Source organism: Mus musculus, chromosome 8 (assembly GCF_000001635.26).
Source record: "Mus musculus strain C57BL/6J chromosome 8, GRCm38.p6 C57BL/6J".
Lineage (NCBI taxonomy): Eukaryota > Metazoa > Chordata > Mammalia > Rodentia > Muridae > Mus > Mus musculus.
The window spans coordinates 105,183,947-105,211,152 of NC_000074.6; the positions used below are offsets into that span (position 1 = coordinate 105,183,947).

Below are 27,206 nucleotides of genomic sequence, written 5' to 3' on the forward strand. Positions count from 1 at the left end.
CCCATGAACAGTTGAACCAGTTGTCTAGTTGAACTGATTGTATTTGGCACGTTGTTGTTTTTGTGTGCTTTAGATAGAACTGGACATGGAACCCAGGGCCTTGCATGGGTCACTCAGAACTCAGCCACTGACTATGTTCCCAGCCCTTACCTTGGCTCTTAGAGTCTTTCAGGAAAGGTTTAAATTACAGCATAGGGGAAAGGCAGAGTCAAAGCCGATCACAGCTTAACGTTTGCGATAAGCAGACTGTTCCTCGTGTAAAAATTGCATGAAGTATCAGAATATATGAAAAGTATATTTTGAAATTTGAATTGTTTTGAGACTAGTCTTCTTGTAGCACAGGCTGGCTTCGAACTGTGCCTTGTTTTGCTTCTACCTCCCAGTATATGGAGTATAGGCGTGTGCCAGTATGCTCAGCCCTGAAAATGCGTCTTCAATTGCAAACTCCTCTGCACAATTAGGCTATTAGATGGTTTTGTAGGGTGAATTGTAACTGAATCATAGTTAGTGATTTGGATGACTTGGGTAAGTTCATTCCAGGTAGGCATACAGTGCTACTGGAACAGGTCATCTTTCCCAAGCAGTCCATCCTGTGTGTTATAAACCTTTGTAACCAAGATGTTTTTTAATTCTTTAAACTGCTTCCTTGTAACTTAGCTGTCAGATGACAGCTAGGAAAAGGCAGCTTATCAGAACTTAAATCATTCCTAAATTGAAATTTCATAAACTTAGCTTAATTTCTTTGCTCTTTCCTCTTAGATCTTATTTCCACTTATATTTTATTTCAGATGAATACAAATGATTTTGGTTGACCATAATTAGTAGTCTTGAGTGGTCACAACGCCCCCCCCCCCATATAATCTGTGTTTTATAAAGCTTCATTGGGATTTTGATTTAATGACTATATATGGTAATTGTATGGTCCAGTTAGTCTAACAAGTATGAAAACCGATGTCAAAAATTGCACTTTATTGTTTTGCTGTTCATTAAACCATCCTTCCCTCTACCCCACCCCACCCGGTGGAAGTTGACTATTCTGTTCCTGTACTGGGCTCAGGAAGAGAGAAACTCTTCTCTAAAAAAACAATTTTATGGCTTAGTATGGTTTACCTACTACCTTTTTTTTTTTTTTTTTTGGTTTTTTCGAGGCAGGGTTTCTCTGTGTAGCTCTGGCTGTCCTGGAACTCACTTTGTAGACCAGGCTGGCCTCGAACTCAGAAATCCGCCTGCCTCTGCCTCCCAAGTGCTGGGATTAAAGGCGTGCACCATCACGCCCGGCTACCTGACTTTTTTGAGACTGGGTCTCACTGTGTAGAGCAAGCTGACTTCCAGCTTAGAGAAATCTGCATGTCTCTGCCTCCCAAGTGCTAGGACTAAAGGCACCATGCTTGTCATAAGGTATTTCTGATCTTTTACCTTGGCCTTTCACGTGTTGGGATTGTCGGCTTGACCATGCTTAGCCGTAACTCATAAGAAGATAAAATAGCAAAACAATTTTATCTAATGGATAAAGAATTAATTTTTGAGTAGGCTCCTCTGTCCAAAGATATATAATTCCTCTTATTTTCCTTCTTTCCTTCTTAATTTGTAACAGTGTGTGTGTGTCTGTGTGTGTGTGTGTCTGTGTGCGTCTGTGTCTGTGTGCGTCTGTGTCTGTGTAGGCAGCTGTGGGCATAGGTTCTCTTTCTTCCACCATGAGGGTTCTAGGGATTGCACTCAGATTTTGCCTGGTTTGGCAGCAGTTGCTCTCACCAATGAGCCATCTTACCAGATTTCAACTTACACTGATATTTTTAACTTAAAAACTATGTATATCTCACAATATGGGTATGTACTAATATATAAATATGTAGTACATATATAAATATGTACTAATGGCTCAGAAGGAACCAGCCAGGAGTGTTTTTAGATGAATGAGGAAAAGGACTGTCATTTTCAGATGAAGTTCTTAGAGGATAAGCTGGATGAATCTCAGGCTCTGTTGCAGATGTTCACGGGCTCTCGGGCAGCAGCACTGTCATGCTGCCACTTTTCCGAGTTCTAACTCAGAAGTATGACAGGCATTTCACTTAGAGAAAATACAGTGAAATCAAGTAAAAAGTGTATAGAAAGCATATTAGTGACATGTTAGTACAATTTTTATTATGTGGAAAAGTGTCCAGATCTCATGTTGTTGGTGGCAGAGGTAGGTGTGTGGGGGTGGTTGGTTGGTTGGTTGGTTGTAACTCAGTCTTAATGTAGTAGCCCAGACTGGCATTGAACTAAGCCCAGAAGGGCAGGGTGACCTCCTGAGCTTCTCCCACGCGCTGGGATTTCAGGTGTGAGCCGCTGTGCCCAGCTCTCCTGAGGTCTTAACAGAAATCAGAGGTCAACTCACAGACAATTCTTTTTCTCTGTTGAGATAGGTTCTTACTATTACGTCAGGCTGATCTCAAACTCGACCTCCCTACTTTAGTTCAGGTGTTAGGATTACATTTTTTTGCCATGTTCCTAGCAGCCTACTAATATGACTGAATATGTGTTTAAATGTATGGACATACAAGTTTCAGAAATGTTTTCTATTGTATGGTTTGTCACTTGCACTATATGAAGTAGGTTTATATCTTGCATTAGACCACTACAAGAAACATGCTTTCTCCTACGTGTGCAACCCAGTTGTTTCAGAATGTGGATGAATGACTGTAGTGATCATCTGACAGTGGCTGACTATGCACTTAGAACAACAGAAAGGACCATGTGGCTAAAGGAGCATGAATCAGAAAAGTCTTCTAAAGGAATCTGTTAACAGTCTACAGAAATGATTACAGCTGGGCAGCACAGTACATATTTCATCAGTGGAATCTTGTTTTCCTGGGTGCTTTTGGCCAGTCTAGCATTACAGCTAGCTTGTCTGATGATTCATTAGTTTGTGGATAGAACAACTGTTCATTGTCTGGGTGGGGGTGGGGTGGGGAGCTAGCTCTTTGCCTTAGAAAAAAACCTGCCATGTAGAGTATTGGTGGAAATGTGTGTGTAAGCAGAGTTTCTGTGATGGTCTGTGTTTCACACAGTTTACTTACTTTGATCTCTCAAATTTTTACTAAAGGAGACATTTTCATTGATTTTAAAATGTGAGGTCTCTGGTGCTAAGTGAAAAAAAATTTTGAAGGCCAGGCATTATAGGTGGCACACACCTATAATCCCAGCATTTAGGAAACTAAGACAGGGAGTTTAAGCTGGACTTAGCTACATAGCAAGACCCTGTCTCAAAAGCAGAAACCTAAATAAACAATAACAACTGAAAAGTACGTAGTGTGGGAGTGATTAATACAAGGAAACTAAGAGCTTTTTCTCTTGCTGTTTTATTAATAAGGATTTAAATATTTATCCTGGGGCCCTGGAGAAATGTCTTAGTGGTTAAGAGTACCAGCAACTATTCTAAAGAACTCTGGTTCAATCCCCAGCACAGGGCAGGTTCAGAACCTTCCATAACTCCAGTTCCAGCAGATCCAGTGGATGTGCTCTGTGCTTTCCTGGCCTTAGGATACCGGGAAAGACATGTGGTACACAGACATGCATGTAGGCAAAACACACATATACTTAATTTTTAAATTTTTTAAATATTCAGAGACTTACGGGGTAATAGTAAAAATCACTCTCTTTTAATGTTTCCCTGCTATTTCAGTTTATAGACAAGACTCATAAACATTTTGAATGTTAACTGTTTGTTGGTTTGGTTTGGTTTGGTTTGGTTTGGTTTGGTTTTTTAAAAAATGTTTCTTGGTAGTCCTGACTCTTGGAACTCACTATAGACCAGGCTGGCTCTCCTTCCCGAGCATTAGGATTAAAGGTGTGTGCCACCAATCCCTCCCAGTTTATCAGTTTATTATAGAGAAGTGAGGTACTCTTTCCAATTAAAAGATTATCTTTTTTTTTTTCCTTTTTAAAGAATGAAGTCTGCTTGCTTTTGTCAATAACTTTGAGGTTGATTTCTGTACATATTGATTTGTGACTCAATACTGATGTGCGTTGGGTATGTTTAAATCTACAATTATTCTGCTTGCCTTATCACAGAATTACCTTTAGAATAACTCAGTGTGGGAATTATTTCAGTCACAGCTTCTCTACTTTCAGTTTGCTTCACCTCAGCTACCTAGGAACTAGACATGTCTCACTATCAAAAAAAAATCCTTTTATCAATAAAACATTTTAAATCCATATTTTGTCAATCTGAGGTTTTTGAAGACTATAGTATATCTGAATAGGCAAACATTCTTTATTTATAGCTATTTACTGTCTGTTTAACCTAGGAAACATTTCTGTAACTAAACTAGTATCTAACATGACCATGAGTTTGACTGACTGGCTACTAACTTGAACTACTTAATTATACTAAACAGTTTTATGATAGCAACCTTCAAAAGGACTAGAATTTAACATTGCATTTTTTAAGAACACATAGGTACAATACCTTGAATAAGAGTTGAAACATACATACAAAGTATGTTTATAACAATATAACATTAATCTGTATCAATATACAAAGTCCATACCAAATGTGAATTATTTGGCTTGTTAATGTTCTTTGGTTTAGATGTAGATTAAGTAGTCTATCCTTTTATTCTGTTATTTTTATAAAACTATAATAAACTGTACCAATATACAGCCTGTACTGAAAGTAAAATTTGATTTGTTAATTTTCTTTGGTCTAGAATTAGATTTAATAATCTACCTTTTTTTCTTATCATTCCTATATCCCTTTTTTTTCCTTTTCATCCTTTCTCTCCCCTTTTATTCCTTCTCTCCCTACATAAGAAATCCCTGACGCTAACCTCCTATACCTTATTTCCTCCCTAATCAAGACCATTTAGCAGTTTGCAACATACTTCCCTTTTAATGGTGACAAACCCATCAAACAACCAAAACCCATCCAACCTGCCTTTGGGGATTGTAGCTAGAAACTGTTCTTTCCTAAAACGGGGTTGGCATAGTAGGTGACAGACAGTTGGGCTGAAGGTGTCACTGCTGTGTCCAAATTGCTTATTCTTAGAACAAGCAGCCTCAAGACCCTCAAAGAAGGAAATATTGTACAAGCTAGCAAATGAGAAGTTGATCAGATCTCCTCATACTTTTCTTCTGACACCTAAATTTCAGGACCCAAGTTTACTTAGCTATTGAAAGGGGGGGTGCAGTTAAAAGAAGTGTGAGGTTAGGATCTTACTCTGTGGTCACACTAGTGCACATAAAGCTTTAGGTTTGCTCCCTAGTAACAAAATCAGTTCTCTCTCCGCCCCTCCCCTTCCTCTGTTCTCTCCTCTCTGCCCATTTACTGAACGAAACAGTACTTAAACCATCTTATGTTCTGCACTACAAAGATCTGGGGCTTTGTCTATGAAGGAAGATTAGCAGTTCTTACCACTATATTGAATGTTGTTTTGCTTTGCAAACCCCTTTGAGAATCAAATGGAAGCAATAATATTCTCTAGGGAAAAAAATCTTCTGTGGATTCACAAGTAAATGATTACCTAGAATTTTACAAAGTGTTTGGTCTTACTGAAATGTATCTATATAAATTCAAACCTTCTTCTGGGTTTTCTGAAAGCTAATCCCTAAATTTAGAAGACAGAGGCAGGTAGATCTCTGAGTTTGAAGCCAGCCTAATCTATTTACAAGTTCCAGGCCAGCCAGAGCTACATGTGAGACCCCGTCTCAGTAAAACAAAATGAATCTCTTATCTAGGTATGGTAGTAGACCTGAAGTCACTGAACTCCAGAGGCTGAGACAGGAAACTTGATTTTGAGGTTAGCCTGGCCACTAGCAAGTAGTGAGTACCAGGCCTGTTAGGCCTGTATAGTTAGACCTTGTCTGAAAAAGATTAAAGGCAGTGTTTTTATGACAAAAACTTTGTTAATATAAATAAAAATAGTACTAAAAACTTGAGGGACCTAAAGTCCTGTAACATTGAGCTGCATAATATACCCAACAAAGGGGAACTTGAACCTGATACAATGTGTTTTCATCTGCTTAGCTTGCTATTCATTGTCTGCTCTGTGTTGTTTTCTTCTGTCCTGAGTGAAAAGCTGAACTTCATCAAGAGTTCTTCATCGGCCCCCATTTCCTATTTATTCCTCAAGGAATCTTTCTTCCTTCCAGATTTGAGCCCATAGTGTTAGTGGTCACCATATTTATTATATTAACCTAAACCTCTTAAAAAAAATTGAAATCTCATATTTTTTTCTCTCTAGATTTGTCTGTTATGAGTAGTTTAATAATTTTGACCTTTTATGGCTTATTTCACTTAGTGTAATATTGGGTTCATCTGTGTTATGGAAGCGGTACTTGATTTTTGTTGTCTGAGTTTCTGTTTTGCTGGTGTCTGTGATGATAGGGTTTGTTTGTTTGACAGTCATCCTGTGTAGTGCAGGCTGACCCTGAGTTTGTACTGGTCCTTCCACGCTGGCCTTCTAACTAAGTAAGTGCTGGAGCTAGAGGCATGTGCCATCATAGTCCAGCATTCATTCCTTTCTATGACTAGATAATACACCCTCATATTAGTAATATAGTTGGATGATACAAGCATGTTTTTATTTAACGTCTTTCCTGGCTTGAATGATGGGGAATTTGAAGCTTTAAGTTGAAAATAAAGTAATTTATGTAATTTGAATTAAACATGACATCAAAAATATTGTTTAGCTCTTGAGTTAAATTTGCTAAACCACAGTCAGGCAGTGGTGGCGCACGCCTTTAATCCTACCACTCGGGAGGCAGAGGCAGGCAGATTTCTGAGTTCGAGGTCAGACTGGTCTACAAAGTGAGTTCCAGGACAGCCCGGGCTATACAGACAAACCCTGTCTCGAAAAGAAAATTTTTTTGTTAAACCACATTTTACTTTTTAAAAAAATGAGGCTCTAGTCAGTTTTGAACCTGTGAGGTCTCAGCTGTAGTATTCAACTCTTAGAAAGAGAAGCTGTTTTGTTGCATCCTGTGATTGCCTGCATCTTTATACCAGTTTTTACGGCTTTGTGGAGTCCGTTTTCTATAACATTTTTTCCTGGACAATTGAGCTTCATTTTGGGACATACAATAACGTTTCTTTTCAAAGACTGAAATAAGGCATCATTTTCAGTGAAATAATTTCTTTGTGTTTAAATGACATTATTGAATTAACATTACAAAATACCAGCTGTTAAGAGACAGCAGTATATTTTCTTCAGACTTTGAGGCTGCTATTCATGAGTATATAAAAGCACCAAACATTTACTTTGAAGATTATACATAAAACTGTTTATTTCAGTGTGAACATTAAATAAATCACCAGGATCATCAAATGTTATTTTAAATTAGAAGTTCAGACATTATTCTTCATAATGAATGTATCCATTTTCTAAAGCCATTTAGAAATTTCCCAAAACATATTAGTGGTGGTCTCCTTTTCATGAAAGATTTATAAAGAAGTAAAAGATGAACTTTAAAAAATATTTTTTACTATGGCTGTTAATATGAATAAGCTAAAAAGATTATAGAATCTGCAATTTTAAAAAACATAAACCATTTGGGAAGAACACAAATGTGGTTTAAAAGAAGCATGAGGTTGACTTTTTCTCAGCTATTCTATGAGAAGAGTTAGCCATGGTTTGTATCAGGATTTAGCATAAGAGAGACTTTGGTAGTAGAATGTTGCACTCTCTATCATGCACTGAAAGGATCGAAGAAGTCTTCACTGAAGATACGGTAAGTCAAGGCCTTTGATATAAAGTATAGAGGGACGTTGCTCTTACATTCCTCTGGGATGTTGCACAGGAGGGGAGCATTGTCACTTGACTAAAAGTGCACACTGATGGAGTAAATGTGGCTGGACTTGGTGGTGTGTAGATGTGGTTGCCAGCACACAGAAGATGAAAGCAGAAGGAATTCAAGGACACTCAGCTATATAGCGAGTTAGTGGCCAACCTGTGTCTCAAAAAAGAATAAATAAATAATAGCGAATTTATAATGTGGAAAGAAATGAGCACTTATCAGAACAAAAGGAAATATGTGGTCAGACGGTTGTAACTATAACTGTAGACAGTTTCCCCTGTTCCAATAGGAAGAGAAATAAAACCTTACGTTTTTAGGGTAGAAATTGGTGCAACATGGTTCATTGAACTTTTATTTTTAAAAGAAGTTGTTTTTAGCATAAGGAGAAAACTGAACCTATGCAACATAAAAACATAAAACGTGTAGATTTATTTCACCAGTACTTGGGGAGTCACTTTTCTATTGTTTATAAACTGACAGTTTTTATTAAGTATCTCTGAAAACAAAAATCCAAAACCTTGCTCAGGAGACTGCTAAATTTGAGTAAAGGAAAACAGTATGCTTCCAACTTTTCTCTTAAAATGAGAAACTTTCCTGCTATTTTTCTGTCTATAAGTAACAGCAGTGCCAGCTTTAGCTCGTGACGCACTAGCTTCGCTCGGGGACAACATGTGCTGTGTGCACCGAGGAAAACCCCACTTATGAGCATGTGTTTGACTACTTGGAGCTTTGAAAATTCATTGGAGTTCCACTCTATATTTTAAATCTTACTTAAGGTAGTGAATGATTTAAATTTATGCTGATTTTTATTTTGTGATAAGTGAGGTAGAGAAGATATAAAGAAAAAAAGATTAAGTAGAGCCAGATATGGTGGACACAAGCCTACAGTCCCAGTACTTGAGAGGTTAGTTACAGGAAGATGATCAGGCCAAGGCCAGCCTGGGCTACATGATGTTCTGATAAAGAAACAGAGACAGAGAGACAAACAGACTTTGATTAATTATTGTTTTTATAACAATTATTTAAACTTCGAAATTATAATATAATCACATCATTTTCCCATTCCCTTCTTCCTCCTTAACTACTTTGTCTTGTTTGGCTTTTGTTTTTGTTGTTATTGTTGTTGTTTTTCAAGACAGGGCTTCTCTTTGTAGCCCCAGGCTGGCCTGAAACGCAAGTAGATCCACCTGCTTTTGCCTCCCAAGTGCTGTGACTAAAGACTTGTGCCACCAAGCCTGGTGGGTATGGTGACTCTAAAATGTAATCTCAGCATTTAAAGTGGAAGTAGAATGAGTCTGAGTTCAGAGCCATCCTGAAATCTGTAACAATTTGACATTAGGGCAGAGAAGATTGTAGGAACTATGATAAATTCCTCTCTTGGTTCATCTCTGTCATCCAGTATCTGTCTTGACAACCATTTTTTACATTTAAATCCTTATTGAGCAAAATCGGCTAATTGAGAATTACTGTGATTGGAAGCCTCGGTTTGGAAATTCTACTAAAGGACTGCTCTGCTGCCGGTTGTTTACTTGAAACTTGGTGGCTGTATTGGTTGTCTTATAGAGAAGACGAAATAAAGCTGTAATCGTTCAGGTCACGTGCGTGAGGATGTTGGTATTTTCTGATAGTGCTAAAGGTCTATAGGATGGATATTTTTTAACTCAGTAAATTTGAAATAAAGTTTATTGATAACCTTTTTAAACTTACAGCAAAACATGTACTACTTATTTTACTTTTTTGGTTTTTCGAGACAGGGTTTCTCTGTATAGCCCTGGCTGCCCTGGAACTCACTTTGTAGACTAGGCTGGCCTCGAATTCAGAAATCCGCTTGCCTCTCGAGTGCTGGGATTAAAGGCGTGCGCCACCACGCCCGGCTTATTTTACATTTTTCAGTGACGTAAGATGTTACAGCATCCCAGAGTGTTCCTTTTGGATATTTCTCCAACATACAACTGTCTATAACTATAGTCCTATAGAATATAGTGCCCTCTTTTGGTGTGCAAATGTACATTTAGAAAAAAAATCCATATGTGTTGCAAGATATTTGATCATACTGTAACCCCAGATTGTGTTATTTACAGGAAAAAAAAACAAAAACAACCATGTTTCTAGTTGTGGTGTTGCTCATTCCTTAGCACAAACTTTTAACCCCAAACTTGAAGGTAAAGTTAGTTTGTAGAAGGAAACACCCATGTTTGAAAGTGATGTCTAGTTGAGTGGCAGAGTAACAAAAGAATAGGATTTGCCCAACTCTCATGAGAAGAGAGGAAAGGGAAGCTACTTGAGGAGTAATGCAGAGAAAAAAGAAAAAGGACAGTTTTGCCAGGACAATTATAGAGAGAAAACAAGCTAGACACAGATGAAGACAGGAGCCAGAAGGTCAGGACATACTGCCAAAAGTTAGTATGAAGCCAAGGAGAGCAATTCAGGAGAAGCTGAGAGAAGCCAGTTTGAATCAGTCAGCTTGAAGAGAAGTTTGAGCAGGAAGAGCTAAGTTGAACTAGCCAGCCAGAGATCAGAAAGATCTGCAAATAGGTGAGATTATTCAGCAGCAAAAGCAGCAAATCTCAGGCTAGAAGCTTCTAGGACTAGCCTAGTTAATAGACAGGCAGTAAGCCTCCGAGACAACAGTTGTAACAGGAGAAAAAAGTTACACACACAAACACACATATGTATATGTTTATATATATCCTAAGGAAAACTTCATGTCTGGTTTTTACTGGTTCTCACCAGTCTTTTTTATGTTTTTTAGGTATACTTGAAGGCTCCCATGATTCTGAATGGAGTGTGTGTTATATGGAAGGGCTGGATTGATCTCCACAGATTGGATGGTATGGGTTGCCTGGAGTTTGATGAGGAGCGAGCCCAGGTAGGGTGATTTCAGTCTTTGCTGGGAATATAGTCCCTAAACTTGTCTTTGGGGAACTACTTTGACTCGTCTTTAGAGTAGTATGTATAGGGCTCGTGAGATGATTTAACAGGTAAAAGTCACCTGAGGGCCTGAGATTGATTCCCAGGACCCACACTGATCTCCGTACACATGCTGTGTAACTGGTGTGCACCCATACACATGTATACACCCATAAAATAATAAACAAAATGTAGTGAACACCCCCCTCCCTACCACCTTTCAAATTTTATTTTTATTTTATGTCTATTGGCGTTTTGCCTGCATGTAAGTCTGAGGGTGTCAGAAATCCTGGAACTTGGGTTACAGACAGGTGTGAGTTTCCAGGTGGGTGCTAGGAATTGAACCTAGGTCCTCTGGAAGGCAACCAGTGCTCTTAACTGCTGAGCCATTTCTCCAGCCCTTTAAAATATTTTTAAAGAGTAGTAGTAGGATTAGTTTTGCTCCGATGAAGCACCATGACCAAAACTTGGGAAGGAAAGGGCCCATCTCCACTACCATCATCAAGTAGGAAAATGCCCTGAAGGCTTGCCTAGAACCTCATCCCATGGAGGCATTTCTTAATTTCTCTGTGATAATTTTAGCTTGTTGTGTCAAGTTGACGCAGAACCAGCTGACATAAGGTGTATGCTGTACAATGAATGATCTTGACAGTGTTGAGAACTACACTTCAGGCCTGATGTTGGGAGTCTTTGCTTCGATGGAAATACACTGGTTAATCATTGGATTGCCTGTGTCTGTCTGGTGGGAATATCTTTTCAGTAATTTCCAATATCTTTTCGGTAATTTTATTGATTTATCAGTACAATATGGGGAGAAGGAGAGAAACAATTTTGTAAAAGCACACATGAGAAACTCCCTTAGATTAACTGAGGATCTTGGCAAATAGTCTCCCTAAAAGGCATTAATAAACTGGACAAAAATTGCTTTAAAACAAGGAAACAATTTGGTGGCACACGCCTTTCATCCCAGCCCTTGAGGGGCAGAGCCAAGTGGACATGTATGAGTTCAAGTTCAGTCTGGTCTGCACTGAGTTCCAAGCAACCAGTGCTTCATAGTGAGACCCTGTCTCGAAAACAAACCAAACCCACTTTTTGTGAAATTGACCAAAGGATACAGATTGAGATGTTTATGCTCAGGCATAGCTATTGGTTTTTGTTAAGATTAGTAAATATGTGACATTGTAGTTGAACTGCTGATTGTAGGCAGGAGCTGCTGCCCTTCCCCAGTCTGTGGTCCTTTAAGCTGTCCTCTGGGCAAGATAGAAGGACTGCTAGCTCTGCTGTCATGTTAGAAAGCAACAGAGGTTTCATTGGCAGATAATCTAACAAGGTTATTTTTGCAGGAAACAACAAGCTAACAGACCATCTCATGTAGATACAGGGAAACAGCTAAAGTGGCCCAACCCAAGCCACATGCATGTGATCTGGAAAGCTTAGTGCACATGCAGGCTACACCTGCCCCAGAAAGAACACAGAAGGCTGTGGGAGCACTTAGTGCTGGTGTAAACATGGAGTGGGCTTGGCAAATTCTCTGAACTTGAAAACCATTTGCCTGAGCAGTCTATATACATACACACACACACACACACACACACACACACACACACACACACACCCACCCACCCCAATCTGAATTTAAACCAAATAGAGGATCAGGCACTGACTTAACAGCTAAGCTATATTGACCCAGAAAGCAAGCCTTAAAAAGAAAAGTGGAGGGATTTGGAAGATGGCTCTCAGCAGGTAAAGAGCCTGCTATGCAGGTGTGGGCACTGGAGGTCAGATCCCCAGAACCCATGTAAAGTGAATTCAGGACTATCCCCGGCTTACATAGTGAATGTAGCTCAGGGAGAGAGCACTTGCCTAATATGTCATGACAGTAACAGTAACAAAAACATGTAGGAAAATTTTTAATTGAGAAGTCTTTACCCATTCTTTATTTCATCACATTTTGTTATTTTTGCTCTCAGTAGTGGAGACTTAACTAGGTAGAGTTAGTGTGTGTGGTAATGGCCCATAGGTCTCTGGGGCTCTGTTTGTAGTCTTTTTTTCCCCCTTTTTGTTCTTCATAATGCATAATCTGTTTGTCTATTTTAAGCATACTAATTTGGTGGGGGGTGTTTCGAGACAGGGTTTCTCTGTGTAGGCCTGGCTGTCCTGGAGCTCACTCTGTAGACCAGGCTGGCCTTGAACTCCAAGTGCTGGGATTACTAATTTTCCTTGTGCTGCATCGTATCTACTGTCAAGTGTGTGAGTTTACTGTATCAGTTGTTTGGGTTTGGAATTTCACTTTTTGTTTGTTTGGGAGTTTGTTTGTTAAATGCCTTGTTTTTAAATACAGTTCTAAAATTTTTACACTTGACAATTAAATAGTTTAATTAGATTTTTTGTTTTTTGTTTTTCTGGGGTTTTTTTTTGTTTTTCGAGACAGGGTTTCTCTGTATAACCCTGGCTGTCCTGGAGCTCACTCTGTAGACCAGGCTGAGGACGCTGATGTAAAGCCAAGTGTCCTGTAACAGCTTGTAAGGTTTTCTTGCAATTGGAGTTAACATGTGAGCTAGTTTGCTTTTTCCTCTGCACAGAGCATAGGTAGAACTGGGAAGAGTCCCATGATTTAAATGAAAAGTTGTGTTGGACAGCACGATGAGTTAATAATGTACCACTTGCCACAGTGTATGCTCAGTGACTTTGAAGTAGACACTAACACTTGAGGAGGTTGCTTGCCTTTGACTTTCCTACCTTGAGTGGCATCATTTTGATTTTCACAGAATAGTAAATGTCAGTATTTGTGCGAATTACATAGTTACCACCAACTTTCTAAAGATTTGTTCACTAGTTCTCTATTGCTGTCTCTTTCCTGAGACAGGGTTTCTCTGTGTAACTGTCCTGGCTGTCCTGGAACTTCATTTGTAGCTCAGGCTGACCCCAAACTCAGAGATTTGCCTGCCTCTGCCTCCTGAGTTCTGGGATTAAAGGTGTGTATGTCACACTGCACAGCTTTGACTACTAATTTCACTACATACTTCTTAAATTCATTGCTGAACCACCAAGTTAAATAAATACAATTATAGATTTAGGTTACATAGTAAAAATAAGTACACTGAAGCAAGATTGGTCAGAATATTCTACATGACTCTATGACAGGATGCTAAACATTTATTTCCATGCGGACTTGGGACACCTGTGTTTTGGTTTAATTACTTTATTGTATGTATGTATTTGTGTGTGTACACGTGTACATGTTCATGTATGTTTGGAGGACAAGGGATAACTTGTCGGGAGTTATTTCTTTCCCGGGTCCCAGAGATCAAATAAAGGTAGTCAGGATTGACTTCTGGTGAGCCATCTCTTAGACCTGTTTTAAGATTTCTTCTTTGTTTCGCTGTTGGGGTGTGTGTGTGTGTGTGTGTTTCTGTATGTTTATGTGTAGGTACCTTTGTGGGTGCATATGTGTGTGCATGCATGTGGCAGCTAGTCGATGATGGAGGCTTTCCTCTGTTCTCTCTTATTTTGGGGGACACTGTCTCTAACAAAAACTGAAATTCACCAGTTTGACTAGTGGCTAGTGAACCTCGGGGATCTACCGCTCTTCACCTACTGAAAGGTTCCAGATGGGCTATTTTTTTGGTTTGGGTTTTTGGGTTTTTTTGTTGGTGGTGGTTATTTTTGTTTGTTTTGGTTTTCTTTTTTCTTTTTTTTTTTTGGAGGGGGGGTGGTTTAAGACAGGGTTTCTCTGTGTAGCTCTGGCTGTCCTGGAACTCACTTTGTAGACCAGGCTGGCCTCGAACTCAGAAATCCACCTGCCTCTGCCTCTGCCTCCTGAGTGCTAGGATTAAAGATGTGTACCACCACGCCCGGCTCCTTTAATCCCATTTTTATGGAGGGGGGTGTTCTATGTAAAGAGATACTTTGCCTCTGTGTATGTCTATGTACTTTGTGTGTCTTTTTTTTTTTTTTTAAAGATTTATTTATTATATGTAAGTACACTGTAGCTGTCTTCAGACACACTAGAAGAGGGCATCAGATCTCATGGTTGTGAGCCACCATGTGGTTGCTGGGATTTGAACTCAGGACCTTCGGAAGAGCAGTCAGTTTTCTTACCCACTGAGCCATCTCTCCAGCCCCCGTACTGTGTGTGTCTTATGTTCATGGAGACCAGAAGAGGGCATTGCATCCCTGGGAATGGAGGTACAGATGGTTGTGAGCTACCATGTGGGTTCTGGAATCAAACCTGGGTCTTCTGGAAGAGCAGCCAGTGCTCTTGGCCATTGAATCATCTCTCTAGCCCCTGTTTTGTTGTTTTCTGACGACTCTTGATACTGTTGAGCCTGGTACCTTCACTCCCAGCTCATATGACTGTCCTGCCTCAGCCTCCCACGTGATGGATGCAGGTACTTGCCACAATGGTCCACTCCAACTGTGTAATGTTGACCCGTCTGGCTGCTTTATGCATGTTTTCATATAAATGATAGAAAAACAATTTAGTATGGCACATGGCTGAGGAAACTAAAAATTTGCAAATTCCTCTAAGCATTGCCTGAGGCAGGATAGAGTTGCTTGTCCTTAGCCATTAGTCTCCTTTCATGGGTGAGCAGTCATTTAATTAGCAGGTGGTGTCCTTAAGGGAAATGGTAAGGATAGTAGTTGCCCATTGGCTTTCCCGCTTTACCAGTTTTCGGAGAGTAAGAATTCTGTTTATCATACACGTGTCTCACTTGTCACCAGAAATTGGAACTAGGAAATCGAGAACTACCAAGTCTTCCTACCTCATTTTTCCTGCTTCAACTAGTAATACTTTTCAGTCATTTCATGGGGAGAATTTATGCTCATTTCGAGAGTACACCGTGTCTCAATAGCTTTCTTAGGGAATCAGGTCACAGCTCCTGTGGACTCTCATTGTATCCTCATAATTCTTGTTGTACACAGTCACAGTTGATAAATTGATGTGGATTTAATTAGGTTTATTTGCCACTGACCCCAGCAGCTATATGGTAAAAAACAATATTGTCTCATTCTGTATTAATGGCACCAAGCACAATGGCTTGCCCATAATAAAGGCCGAGTAAATATTTGTGAAATAAATGAAAAAGTGATAAAAGCCAGTAAGATGGCATGGTATAAAAACACTTGTCACCAGGCCTGTCTTTGATCCACAAGCCCCACAAAATTGGAAGGAGAACCAACCTCTGCAGGTTGTTCTCTAACCTCTACATCTCAGCTGCAGTATGTGCACACATATATGCACAAATGTATGCACACACACTAAATGTAATAATTTTTGAGAAAAAACAAGTAAATGTGCAGAACAGATAGATGCCTTGTTATCCTAGCCCCAGTTGATTATTAACTAGAACTAGAGTGCCCTTAGGAACAGACAGCATTCGTTTCTAGGTAGCTCAGGCCTGTATAGGATATTCTGAAGTATCGTAGATGGAGTAATTAGTTTTAGTTATGTGTATGACTTTTATATGTCTGTAAGTGCTTATAATAGTACTTACTGAATAAATACTGCCTTAAGCATTTTTGCGTATTGTCTTGTATAGTTTTAACAGATGTGTGAAATATTATTATACCTGTATTTTATATACATTTACTGAGGCTTATAAAAATTAAGTATCTTGCCTTGGATCCTATCACTAGTAAGTATATCATAAGAATGTGTTTTGGAGGCTGGAGAGATGGCTCAGCAGTTAAGAGGACTGGCTGCTTTTCTAGAGAACTGAGGTTCAATTCTCAGCACCCATGTAGCAACTCACAACTGAGAATTCCTATACCAGGGAACTGCAACAGTGTCTTTTGCCTCTGCAAGCTGCAGACACACAAGTAGCACACAGACATACATGTAGGCAAAGTGTCACCCCACCCCAAAAAAATTAGGAAAGGAAAAAGAACGTGCTTTTCTATTCCTAGGTGCTGGAGATTGGACCCGGGGCCTTGTGTGTGCTAGGGAAACGCTTTACCACGAAGCTCCATCTCCAGTCCCAAGAATAGGAATTTGGTCATATCTTTAGGGTTACAGGCACTGGAAATGTTTTTCTGCCATCTTTCCCTGCCCTCAGCATGGTGCGCATGAAAGTCCTGGAAGCATCAACAATGCTGAGAAAAGAGGCAGGCACCAGGTCTTCAGACCATGCTCTTAAGTCAAGAGTCAGTTGCTAACTGTGATGATGAAGTGTGGTTACATTGCAGAATCTGATGTCATTGATGATAGCCAAGCTGGGGAAATCATGGTGAACTTCACAGGCTGGTTGAACAAGTGTAAAGTGATCAGCCCTAGATTTAATGTGCAACTCAAAGACCCAGAAAATAGCGGAACAATCTGCTCTCACCTGTCACTGGCTCCAGTGTACTGACAACTTCAGCTGGAGTCATGGACCATGAAGAACAAGAGGAAGACACACAGAAGGGAAAATCTTGTTGTTCTTTTTCTAGAGATGTAAAAACTCTGGATGTAAATAAAAGGCCTCTACAGAGTGTGAAAACATAAGCGTTAGTCTTGTTAACTTAATTGATTGCACATAGTAAGATAGCTAGCATAGTCAGACCTGGTATAACATTTATTACAGTATCAGAGGCCTGGGTTTTTTCATCTTCCTGCTGCCTCTAGCCTGCGGCTCTGTCCTATTTGCTAGATGGCTGCTAACTCTCTGAACACTATATCAGTTCCCAGGAAAGAATAGTGAAATCTCTCTTACATAGCCTTCTTGAAAACCTCATTAGGTGTCTTTTTTTTTTTTTTAAGATTTATTTATTTTTATGTGTGTGAGTACACTGTAACTATACAGGTGGTTATGAGCCTTCATGTAGTTGTTGGGAATTGAATTTTAGGACCTCTGCTGGCTCCAGTCGGCCCCGCTCACTCAGTCCCTGCTCACTCTGGCCCAAAGATTTATTTATTATTATAAATAAGTACGCTGTAGCTGTCTTCAGATGCACCAGAAGATGGTGTCAGGTCTCATTTCGGGTGGTTGTGAGCCACGGTGTGGTTGCTGGGATTGGAATTCCAGACCTTCAGAAGAGCACGCGATGATGCTTTTACCCACTGAGCCATCTCACCAGCCTCCATTGGGTCTTCTGCTGTTACCTCATTGGCAGAAGTGAGTTACACTGCCAACTTTTGTACTGTTGTAGGGAAGTGAATATTGATGGCTGCTTTTTTATTTTCTTTTTGCGGGGAGGGTATTCTGTATCTTTTAGTTTCTGCAAATCATCAAAAATATAAGTGCATACTAAGTTGTACGTGATTGGCAAAGCTTGAACATTTTATGCTGAAGAGAGTAACAGTAAGGGAGCATTTAAGGTTAGGAGTCATTGTGATCACATTGTGCTTTAGCTATACACACACACACGGATCGCAGGGGCAGCTCTGAGGTGCCAGAACAGAATGGAACAGGGGCGGTGTTTGGGGGACTTAAAATAATCGAGTTTACAGCTCTTTGGGTTCCAAGTTAGAAAAGTGTTTATAGAAATGAAGATTCCAAAAATATAAGCAGCAAATAGGTAGAGTGCTACTTTAGTTTACAGAGGTAAGAAGGGTTACAAAGATGGTTCAGATTCCTGTTAGAATGAGGAGGCACATGTCGGTAATCCCAGTGCTGGAGAAGTTAAGGCAGGAGGATTATGTTTCAGACCAGCCAAGGCTATAACGAGACCCTCACTCCAAAATAAAAGTACCTCTGAAATTAGTGCGGGATGGAGGGGATTGATTAATACTGATATTTTAAGAATTACTCTTCGGTTGGATTCTTTCCAAAAAATCCCCAAATTCAATTTTTTTTTTTTACATAAATCAAAATAATTATTTCATGTACCCTGACAGCAGGAAGATGCATTAGCACAACAGGCCTTTGAAGAGGCTCGAAGAAGAACTCGAGAATTTGAGGATAGAGACAGGTCTCACCGGGAGGAAATGGAGGTGAGAGTTTCACAGCTGCTGGCAGTAACTGGTTAGTACTTTCCCCAAACTCTCAGGCTGTGTTTTTGATGTTTGTGCATAATGTTTTTAATTGGTTTAACTTTGTCTTTTATTTTTTAAAATTGTATATTCTTGCTTGAATTGATTTTATGCAATTGTCTATAAAATGTAATTATTCTAATTTAAAGGTTGCATTTATTCTCATTTATTGGTCTTCACAAAAAAAGTCTTACTATATATACAAAATAAGGTATATTTTTCTTTTAATTCATTGATTGAAATATCTTTGTTCCACCTCTTCCTACCTCCACTTTCTAAGTACTAGGATACAGGTGTGAGCCATCACACACCTACATATAAAATGTGTCTCTTGTTAATATAGAGCATGATCAAAACATGTAAACATTGCTAAAATGCTGAAGAGATGGCTCAGCATTAAAGGCCAGGCTTATAACCAGTAATATAAAACATTACAAAAAAATCCTTAAAGGCAAGTACTATTTTCTACTTCTTTATGAATATTTACCTTGATGTTGAAAGTTACAAAGGTAGGTTTCTTTGCTTTATTTTCTCACATTTAACCCTGGCCTGAGGAAGGGTACATAGCTGCTTTATCATATGAATATCACTGGGAATGACCATCTTGAAACAGAATAGTCTTCATCATTTGTGTAACTCTTGAGTTGAGAGGACAGCTTATTATTTTCAAATACCCCAAGAATGGAGTTTAACAGGATTATTTAGTATCTATTTAGGGATTGGAGAGATAAATCTAAAAATTTTTAATTTATTACAAAGTAAGGTACAGATTATATCTACATAGAAGAAATACGTAGTCTTGACGAATTACTATAGATCTAATATCCTTATAACTACTTTCAAGATAACAAAATAAAACCTTGATATCATACCAATCCCCTTTGTATGCGTGTATGATTATAACCTTATTCTACTCAAAAGTAATCATTGGGCTGGTGAGATGGCTCAGCGGTTAAGAGCACTAACTGCTCTTCCGAAGGTCCTGAGTTCAAATCCCAGCAACCACATGGTAGCTCACAACCATCTGTAATAAGATCTGACTCCCTCTTCTGGTGTGTCTGAAGACAACTACAGTGTACTTGCATATAATAATAAATAAAATTTTTTTAAAAAGTAATCATTATCTCAGTTTGTATAATAACTACTTCCTTCTCTTCCTGTATGGTTGCAGTACCTGTGTTCAGTCTTTATGTATAAAATTGTTTCTTAATTTAAATGGACTTAGTTGAAAAAGTTAATATTTAACTATTTTTAAATTAAACATATTCTTGGGAATACGAATTCTGTCTCCCTCTGCCTACCTTTCCTCCCACTGACTCTTCCCGGCCAGAGCTCAAGCTCAGACCTGTTCCTTCATTCTTCTGTACCCACAGCTCAGGAAACACCAACTTTAAAAAAGCCAGTAACGCCAATCCAATGGTAATGGGTTGTCAGTGCTGATATTCATGTCCCTAATGTTGTACACCACTCCCATTACCAAATTTGACTGGCTTTGCAGGGTGGCAAGGAATGAAAGAGACAGCTTAGCCTTTAAGAACATTCAGTTCCCAGAACCCACAGTGCAGTTTGTGGGAAGTTTTTACAGATCTTATATCTTATATTTCTTATCATTTTACCTGTTGTACTCTGTGCAGTGTACTTTTCTCCCCATTCATCAGGCAGACTGCACCTTAAGTTACATCAAGCCCTTCTCAAGTCTTGACCATCTTCTGCTTTGGAATTTCCACAGCATTTAATTTCTTCCTCTCTTATTTTCCCTCTGCCTCTCCTCCTGACTTGGACCACTTTCCTTCCTCCTGCCCCTCTCACCCTTACTTTTTCTGTCTGTTTGCTTTGGGGTTTTGTTTGTTTTTGAGACAAGGTCTCATCTAGCACAAGCTCCTGAGGAACTCGCTGTATAGCAGAACCAGAGCTGGGTGATTGCTCCTCCTGACTCCAGCCTGCACATGCTGGGGGTCGAAGCATGTGCCGCCCTCCCAGCTACCTCTTAGGTCTGTGTAAGCATTTATTGAACTGTATGTTGAAAGGGCTGTAAATATATCTGCCCATCCCTTCCTTGAGATCCCATAAAATGAAGAAGACCTTACTCTCTGTGTCCCCTGAGTTATCTACCATAGTGTTTCTCCATTGTGTTTACTTGGTAAACACATCTTCCATTTTGAACATCTTCCAAAAAACAGTTAGTCCTGTCTGAGAGCTAGAGGTGTTTTGCTTTGCTTTGCTTTGCTTTGCTTTGCTTTGCTTTGCTTTGCTTTGCTTTGCTTTGCTTTGCTTTGCTTTGCGTTGCGTTGCGTTGCGTTGCGTTGCGTTGCGTTGCGTTGCGTTGCGTTGCGTTGCGTTGCGTTGCGTTGCGTTGCGTTGCGACTGGGTTTCTCTCTGTAGCCCTGGCTATCCTAGAAATCACTTTGTAAACCAAGCTAGCCTCAAATTCCAAAGAAATCCACCTGCCTCTGCCTCCCAAGTGCTGGAATTAAAAAAGTACACCACCACTCCCGGCTTCTGCAAAGATTTTAATAAAAATACCTAACTTTGTTGATTTGTATTAATTGACTAAAGGTGTGCACACCTTTCAGACTTGACAGAAAGTGGATGTAAAAACAGGCAACTGCAGTGTTGCTTACCTTATGTTAAAGCACTTCAGTGGAGCATGTAACAGTCGGCTCTCCTTAGGCACGTCACAGAATACACTTGGAGAGATTCAAAAGAAGTGTGCTTGTCGGGTGGGCAGACTGGGGAAGACTTTTCTGTGCAAAGGAATGAACGAATAGTGGATGGAACTTGTCAAGCCAGAGGGTGTGGTCAGTCTTTCTGAAATACATGCAATATACTTGAAGAAATAACTGAGAACTAATAGAACTTAGGAAATGTTCATATATACCTTAGGTTCAATTACTAGAGAAAGGGTTTGTTTGTGACAGGTCTTACTGTGTAGCCCTGGCTGGCCCAGACTCTTGGCAGAGAATCTCCTAGTGCTGGGATTAAATGTGTGCCACTGTGCCCAGCACAGATTGTCTATTTTAATAAGTACTTAGGTACTCTTTTTAGTTTACAGTGTTGTCGCTTGAACATATTTTGATTTTGATTTTTGATGGTTGTAAACAAAAATAAAGCCTGTTGACAGAGGTGCCAAGTAATGTGTCATTCAGGTAGGTATTCCATGAGCAGATCTGCAGTTGAGAGCCTGGGCTTTGTAGTCAGGCTCAGTCCACATTCCTGTTCAGTCACTTCCCAGTCTCTGAGACCCCAGTTTTATCACAGAAAGAAATTGTGAGAATTGAATGAGAAACACTTAGAAAGCACTTAATACAGTGCTCAGCCCATGTGTGCCAGCAGAACTAATAGCTCTAAAGTGCTTCCTTAGTGCTAAAAGCTCTCCCTGCTGCTGGCTCCAGCTAATTGAATTGTCTGGTGGAGCATCCTCTTAGTTCTCTAAAGTGTATTAGGCACTAAAGCATTATGACCTCGAAGATAGAAAAAACAGTTAAATTTTCATCAATGATTTAAGAGCCTCTAGTCCAGCAGTTCTCAACCTGTGGGTCACAACCCCTTTGAGGGTTGAACAACCCTTTCACAGGGGTCTCATAACAGATATCCTGCATATCATAGATTTACATTACAATTCATAACAGTAGAAAAATTACAGTTATGAAGTAGCAACAAGAAGAATGTCATGGTTGGGGGTCACCATAGCACGAGGAACTGTATTAAAGGATTACAGCATTAGGAACGTTAAGAACGACTGCTCTGGTCACTTATATCAATAATTTGAAATATTAGTTCTTTTAAAGAACTGTCATCTAAAAGCTCTGGGCTGGAATCTGTCTCCAGAGTACACACTGGCAACTGAAGAGGGCTTTGTGGTCCGTGTGTCTTGTGTTTTGTGTATATATATTTTTTGCCCTTCTCCATTATATTCCTGTCTTACCTATGAGTACTTCTAAAAGTTTGCTTTCTTGCTCTTTACCTCTTTTTAAAAAAGCAACAGTGGAAGAAAACATTTCCTCCCTATAATTTAAACTTTTTTGGGTCTGGGTATGGTTACCCATTATGGAGCAGAGGAGGAGAGGCCAGCTTAATCTGCATAGCAAGTTCCAGGCCATCCAGGGTTATGTAGTGAAGCCCTGTCTCAAAATACACAAGGACAGACACACAATCAAATATCGTTGGGATTTAAGCTTCCTCTAATTCACGTAAAACAAAACCCCCAGGATAACTGACGTGCTCCCTTTCTAACAGTCTGCTGGCAGACGAAAGAGCAAGAAATTATGCCAGAGTTTTTGAAACAGGGTGTCTGCACAAATATAGTTTAGCAGTAGGAAGTAGAGAGGATTAAGCTGAAAAATAAAATCTGTCAGGGGACGTTAGAAATCATTTTCCCTGGAATAGAAAAGACTGAGGCAGAAAAGAATAATATTGGTTCTAGTGGGTGGTCCTGATGCCTGACTGGAAATGAGAGCCAGGGAACAGCGGTAACTCGTTCGTGGGTGGCACTGGGTAATGATTTTTGGAAGCCTGAGACTTTTGGCAGCACTGAAGCTTAGGGCTGTCCACCACTGCCTGAATAACTGAACTCTCTAGCCTTGCTATACTAAAGTTGCATTGATAATACTCATGAGCATTTAATGTGTATCTAAAGTTAGTGCTGTGTTTGAGGGAAGCAGAACTTCAGGTGGTTGGTGTCTTAGGGCTTTTCAGTTTGTCTCTGTTGTCTTAATATGAACTTCCTTGCATAAGGCTCCACGTGCATGCTTCCAGCTTTCCATCTCTAAACTGCTGAGATTGTTTTCCATCACTCACAGTAAGATTTAACATTTCTTTTTTCTGTCTTTTCAGGAAGAGGCTTTCAGTAGTACAGTATTTTTTTCTACCTTTTAATTGATATGACACATGATAAACTTTTTTCTAAAAATTTTAAGTACTTCCTATCTAAAAAAAAATACACATTTTAGTAACCTTAATGAGATATTGTTAAATAATCTTAAAATAAAAATGAGATGTAGCCGGGCATGGTGGCGCACGCCTTTAATCCCAGCACTCGGGAGGCAAAGGCAGGCAGATTTCTGAGTTTGAGGCCGGCCTGGTCTACAGAGTAAGTTCCAGGACAGCCAGGGCTACACAGAGAAACCCTGTCTCGAAACCCCCCCCCTCAAAAATGAGATAAAAATTTATGTGTAATATCTTATAAGTATTTTTAAGATGAATATGTTTGTTTGAATATGGATAGTTCTCTAGTAGATAATGTAAACTGAAACAGGAAACCAGTAGAAATCAGATATGAGGGATGGGTGGCAAAATGAAGAGCTACTGGGGCTGGAGGGATGGGTCAGCAGTTAAGAGTACAGACTGCTCTTGGAAAGCACCGACTTGGTTCCCAGCAACCTTCAGATCCAGGGTATCTGACATGTTTTTCTGGCTTTCATGGGAACCTGCACATACATTCACAAACTCACACATACATGTAAATAAGCCATAGGGGGCTGAAAAGAGATGACTCAGCAATTAAGAATGCTAACTTTTTACAGAGTTTGATTGTCAGTACCCATGTCAGCTGCTCATGTCAACTGCCTTCTACCTCCAGAGCCATTGTGGTCTTGTGCCTCTGATCTTCCTGGACACCTGCACTAATGTGCACAAATTCATACAGAGATACATGTAATTTTAAATTTTAAAAAATTTCTAAATGGAGGGCTTATCTTTGACTGTATATTCTTAGTACTTTATGGGTCTGGTATCAACATGCATCTGTTCTTTATTTAGGAAAAAAAGAAAATTCTATATAAGGGGCTCATTGCTCTTAGAGAGGACTAGAGTTTGATTTTTCTGTAGCTACTTTGGGTGTCAGAGCACTCACAACCATAGGTAACTCCAGCTGCAGGATATCTGGTATCACCTAGCCTCCCCAGGAATCAGCATGCATGTATGTGTGTAGGCACGCAGACAAAACATAAAATAAATGTTTTGGGTTTTGTTTTAAGAAATAGAAAACTTGTCCTTGGTGTAACACAGAATAATGAGCAGAAGATTCTTTAATTGTGTTCTGTATGTAATTGGCAGATTAGCTTTCTTTGTTTTGATTTGTTTTGCTGAGGGAGTAACACTATGTTGCCTAAGCTGGTCTCAAACATCTGATCCTCCCACTTTAGCCTCCCAAATGCTGCTCTTACAGGCATATGCCACTACATCCTGTGGTAAATAGGCTACTTTTTAAGACAGCAAACCCCTTTAAATTTTGTATTGTGCCCCAATATGTAAAGTAGAGAAAAGTCAAAGCAATAGAAATGATTGATCTCAGCCGGGCGTGGTGGCGCACGCCTTTGATCCCAGCACTTGGGAGGCAGAGGCAGGCAGATTTCTGAGTTCCAGGCCAGCCTGGTCTACAGAGTGAGTTCCAGGACAGCCCGGGCTATACAGAGAAACCCTGTCTTGAAAAACCAAAAAAAAAAAAAAAAGAAAAGAAAAGAAATGATTGATCTCCCTCTGGGGTTCCTGCAGTGTTTTCAGGGCCTCAGACATGACTTGGCAGTAGATTGCTTGAGGACCTTTGATATGTAGAATCAACATATTCTGCTATAGCTGTGATATAACATTAAGCAACTTACAAAAGGAAATGTTTAATTGGCCTTAGGGTTTTAGAAGTTTTAGGAGAGTCTGATAGAACAAAGACATAGCTGCAGGATCTCAGAGTTCACATGTTGGTTAAAAAGTAGGAAGCAGAGAGAGCCAATTCAGAATGGCGGGAGTCTTTTAAAGCCTGACAGACTTTCTCCAGCAAGGTCAGGCCTCCTAATCCTCCCTGTTATCAGCTGGAGACCAAGTATTCAGACAGTTCCCTATGGGGACAATTTTCATTCAGACTACCACAGTATATAATTGACCCCTTGTTTTAATGCTAGCTCTTTCTCTTACTGCTGTTTCTCTGGCAATTCAAAAGTTGTTTGTTCTCCTGGAGTCTCACTAACTTGTCCTTTTTCATGGAGGCTAAATGGAATGTAGTGTGTGACTTACAATGTATCTGTTATGCTAGGTAAGTGGGCTTATTCTAATTTTAGACTGAAACACAAAGATATGTTGCCAGAACATTTTAGATTTTGGCTTTTTGGTGGTAGTGATAAGACAGTTTCCAAGCAACCAAAAAAGTTGAATTTTGCCTGGTTCTGCTGACTACAAAGATAGCAGTTTCCTAGGCTTGCAGAGTGCCTGGAAAGTGTTTTGGTGGAAAAGTGCCTCTCTTGCCTGTCTAGTAGCAGTTCATGTACTGTCTGTTGCTAGAGACTGCCTTTAGTTGAATTGTCCTCTTGACCTAAGCTAATAAAGTACTATTGGCAAATTACTTGGCCACAAGGCACTACAACAAATGTTCCCTAGCACTGTCTACAAAATGCTTCTCTCTGGCTGGATTATGAAGTTTTAGTAAGTATTTACTTTTGATAGCACAGAATGAATTAATAATTACTGAATATTCAGAATATTCAGAAGATTTAGATTAGAAACCACTTGGAAATAAAACAAAAGTATTATGTGAGTTTTATTTTTAGAGACTGTATGGTCCAAGCAAAAATAATAATTCAGGCCGGGCAGTGGTGGCGCACGCCTTTGATCACAGCACTTGGGAGGCAGAGGCAGGCAGATTTCTGAGTTCGAGGCCAGACTGGTCTACAGAGTGAGTTCCAGGACAGTCAGGGATACACAGAGAAACGCTGTCTTGAAAGACATAGATAGATAGATAGATAGATAGATAGATAGATAGATAGATAGATAGATAGATAACTTGGCCTCTGTTTATCTTAAACTCCTCAGTATTTTTATTTTCAGCACATTTAACTTTGCACAAAATACCTTATTTTTTTTTTGTAAGAAAAAAATCATCATCTGTATTTGTGTGTGTATAATATGGTGGTCAGAGGATAACTTGCAGAAATTGGTTCCCTGTTTGCACTATATGAGTCCTAAGGGCTGAATTCAGGCTTGTCAACAAGTGCCTTTCCCCACTGAACCATCTCTGACCTAGCTTTAACCTTTTAATGAGTTACAAGGGAAATGCATCAACTCAGAACTTAAAACTTAGGTTTTATATCTCTGAGCCTTAGCATTGGCTAGGGATGTTGTCACTTAGGTTTTTCTAGACTTACTGCCCTGTGTGTGTAGGCATCACTAACCCCTCCATGTTGCAGTCTTACCTGCTATATAGTGAGAGTGAAGCCCGACCTCTTCAATATTAACTTGTCGCCAAGTACCAAATATAAAGTATGAGGAGACTATATCTGTCTATATGTACATACTCAGTGGATTGCAGCTCTTTTCATGACTAAAGCATTTCTCCATGGAGAGTTTTCCACATTTGTTTACTTTTGTTTAATAAAAGAACAGCAATCAACTAAAACCTTTGGTCTATTCAGCTAGCCCTGCTCTTGGCTATTTTTCCAAGACCTTGCTAGTAACTGCTTTGTCACTCTTATATTCATCTTGTGATGACGTCCTGGAAACTGGGTTTGCTCTATTTCTGAATGACATTGTAATAAACATATAAGAAGCAGAACAGATAATACCCTGGTCTGTAATGAGTTGT

At 39.6% G+C, this 27,206-nt stretch overlaps 1 protein-coding gene and 1 long non-coding RNA gene across 5 annotated transcripts in view; both read left to right on the forward strand.

The window, feature by feature from the left end:
* Cbfb (core binding factor beta) overlaps positions 1-27,206 on the forward strand; it is a 47,316-nt gene that overhangs the window by 13,273 nt on the left and 6,837 nt on the right. For 2 of the 4 annotated variants that reach the window (NM_022309.4, NM_001161456.1), the window contains 2 exons: positions 10,529-10,645; positions 18,506-18,601. In NM_022309.4, coding sequence (NP_071704.3) covers positions 10,529-10,645; positions 18,506-18,601 — 213 coding nt within the window. Of the gene's footprint in view, positions 1-10,528; positions 10,646-18,505; positions 18,633-27,206 lie in introns of all 4 variants that reach the window. The other 2 variants (NM_001161458.1, NM_001161457.1) reach the window with 2 other exon arrangements.
* AI225912 lies at positions 14,110-17,481 on the forward strand. The gene has a single exon (XR_001778641.1). It is a non-coding gene; the product is annotated as an expressed sequence AI225912 (long non-coding RNA).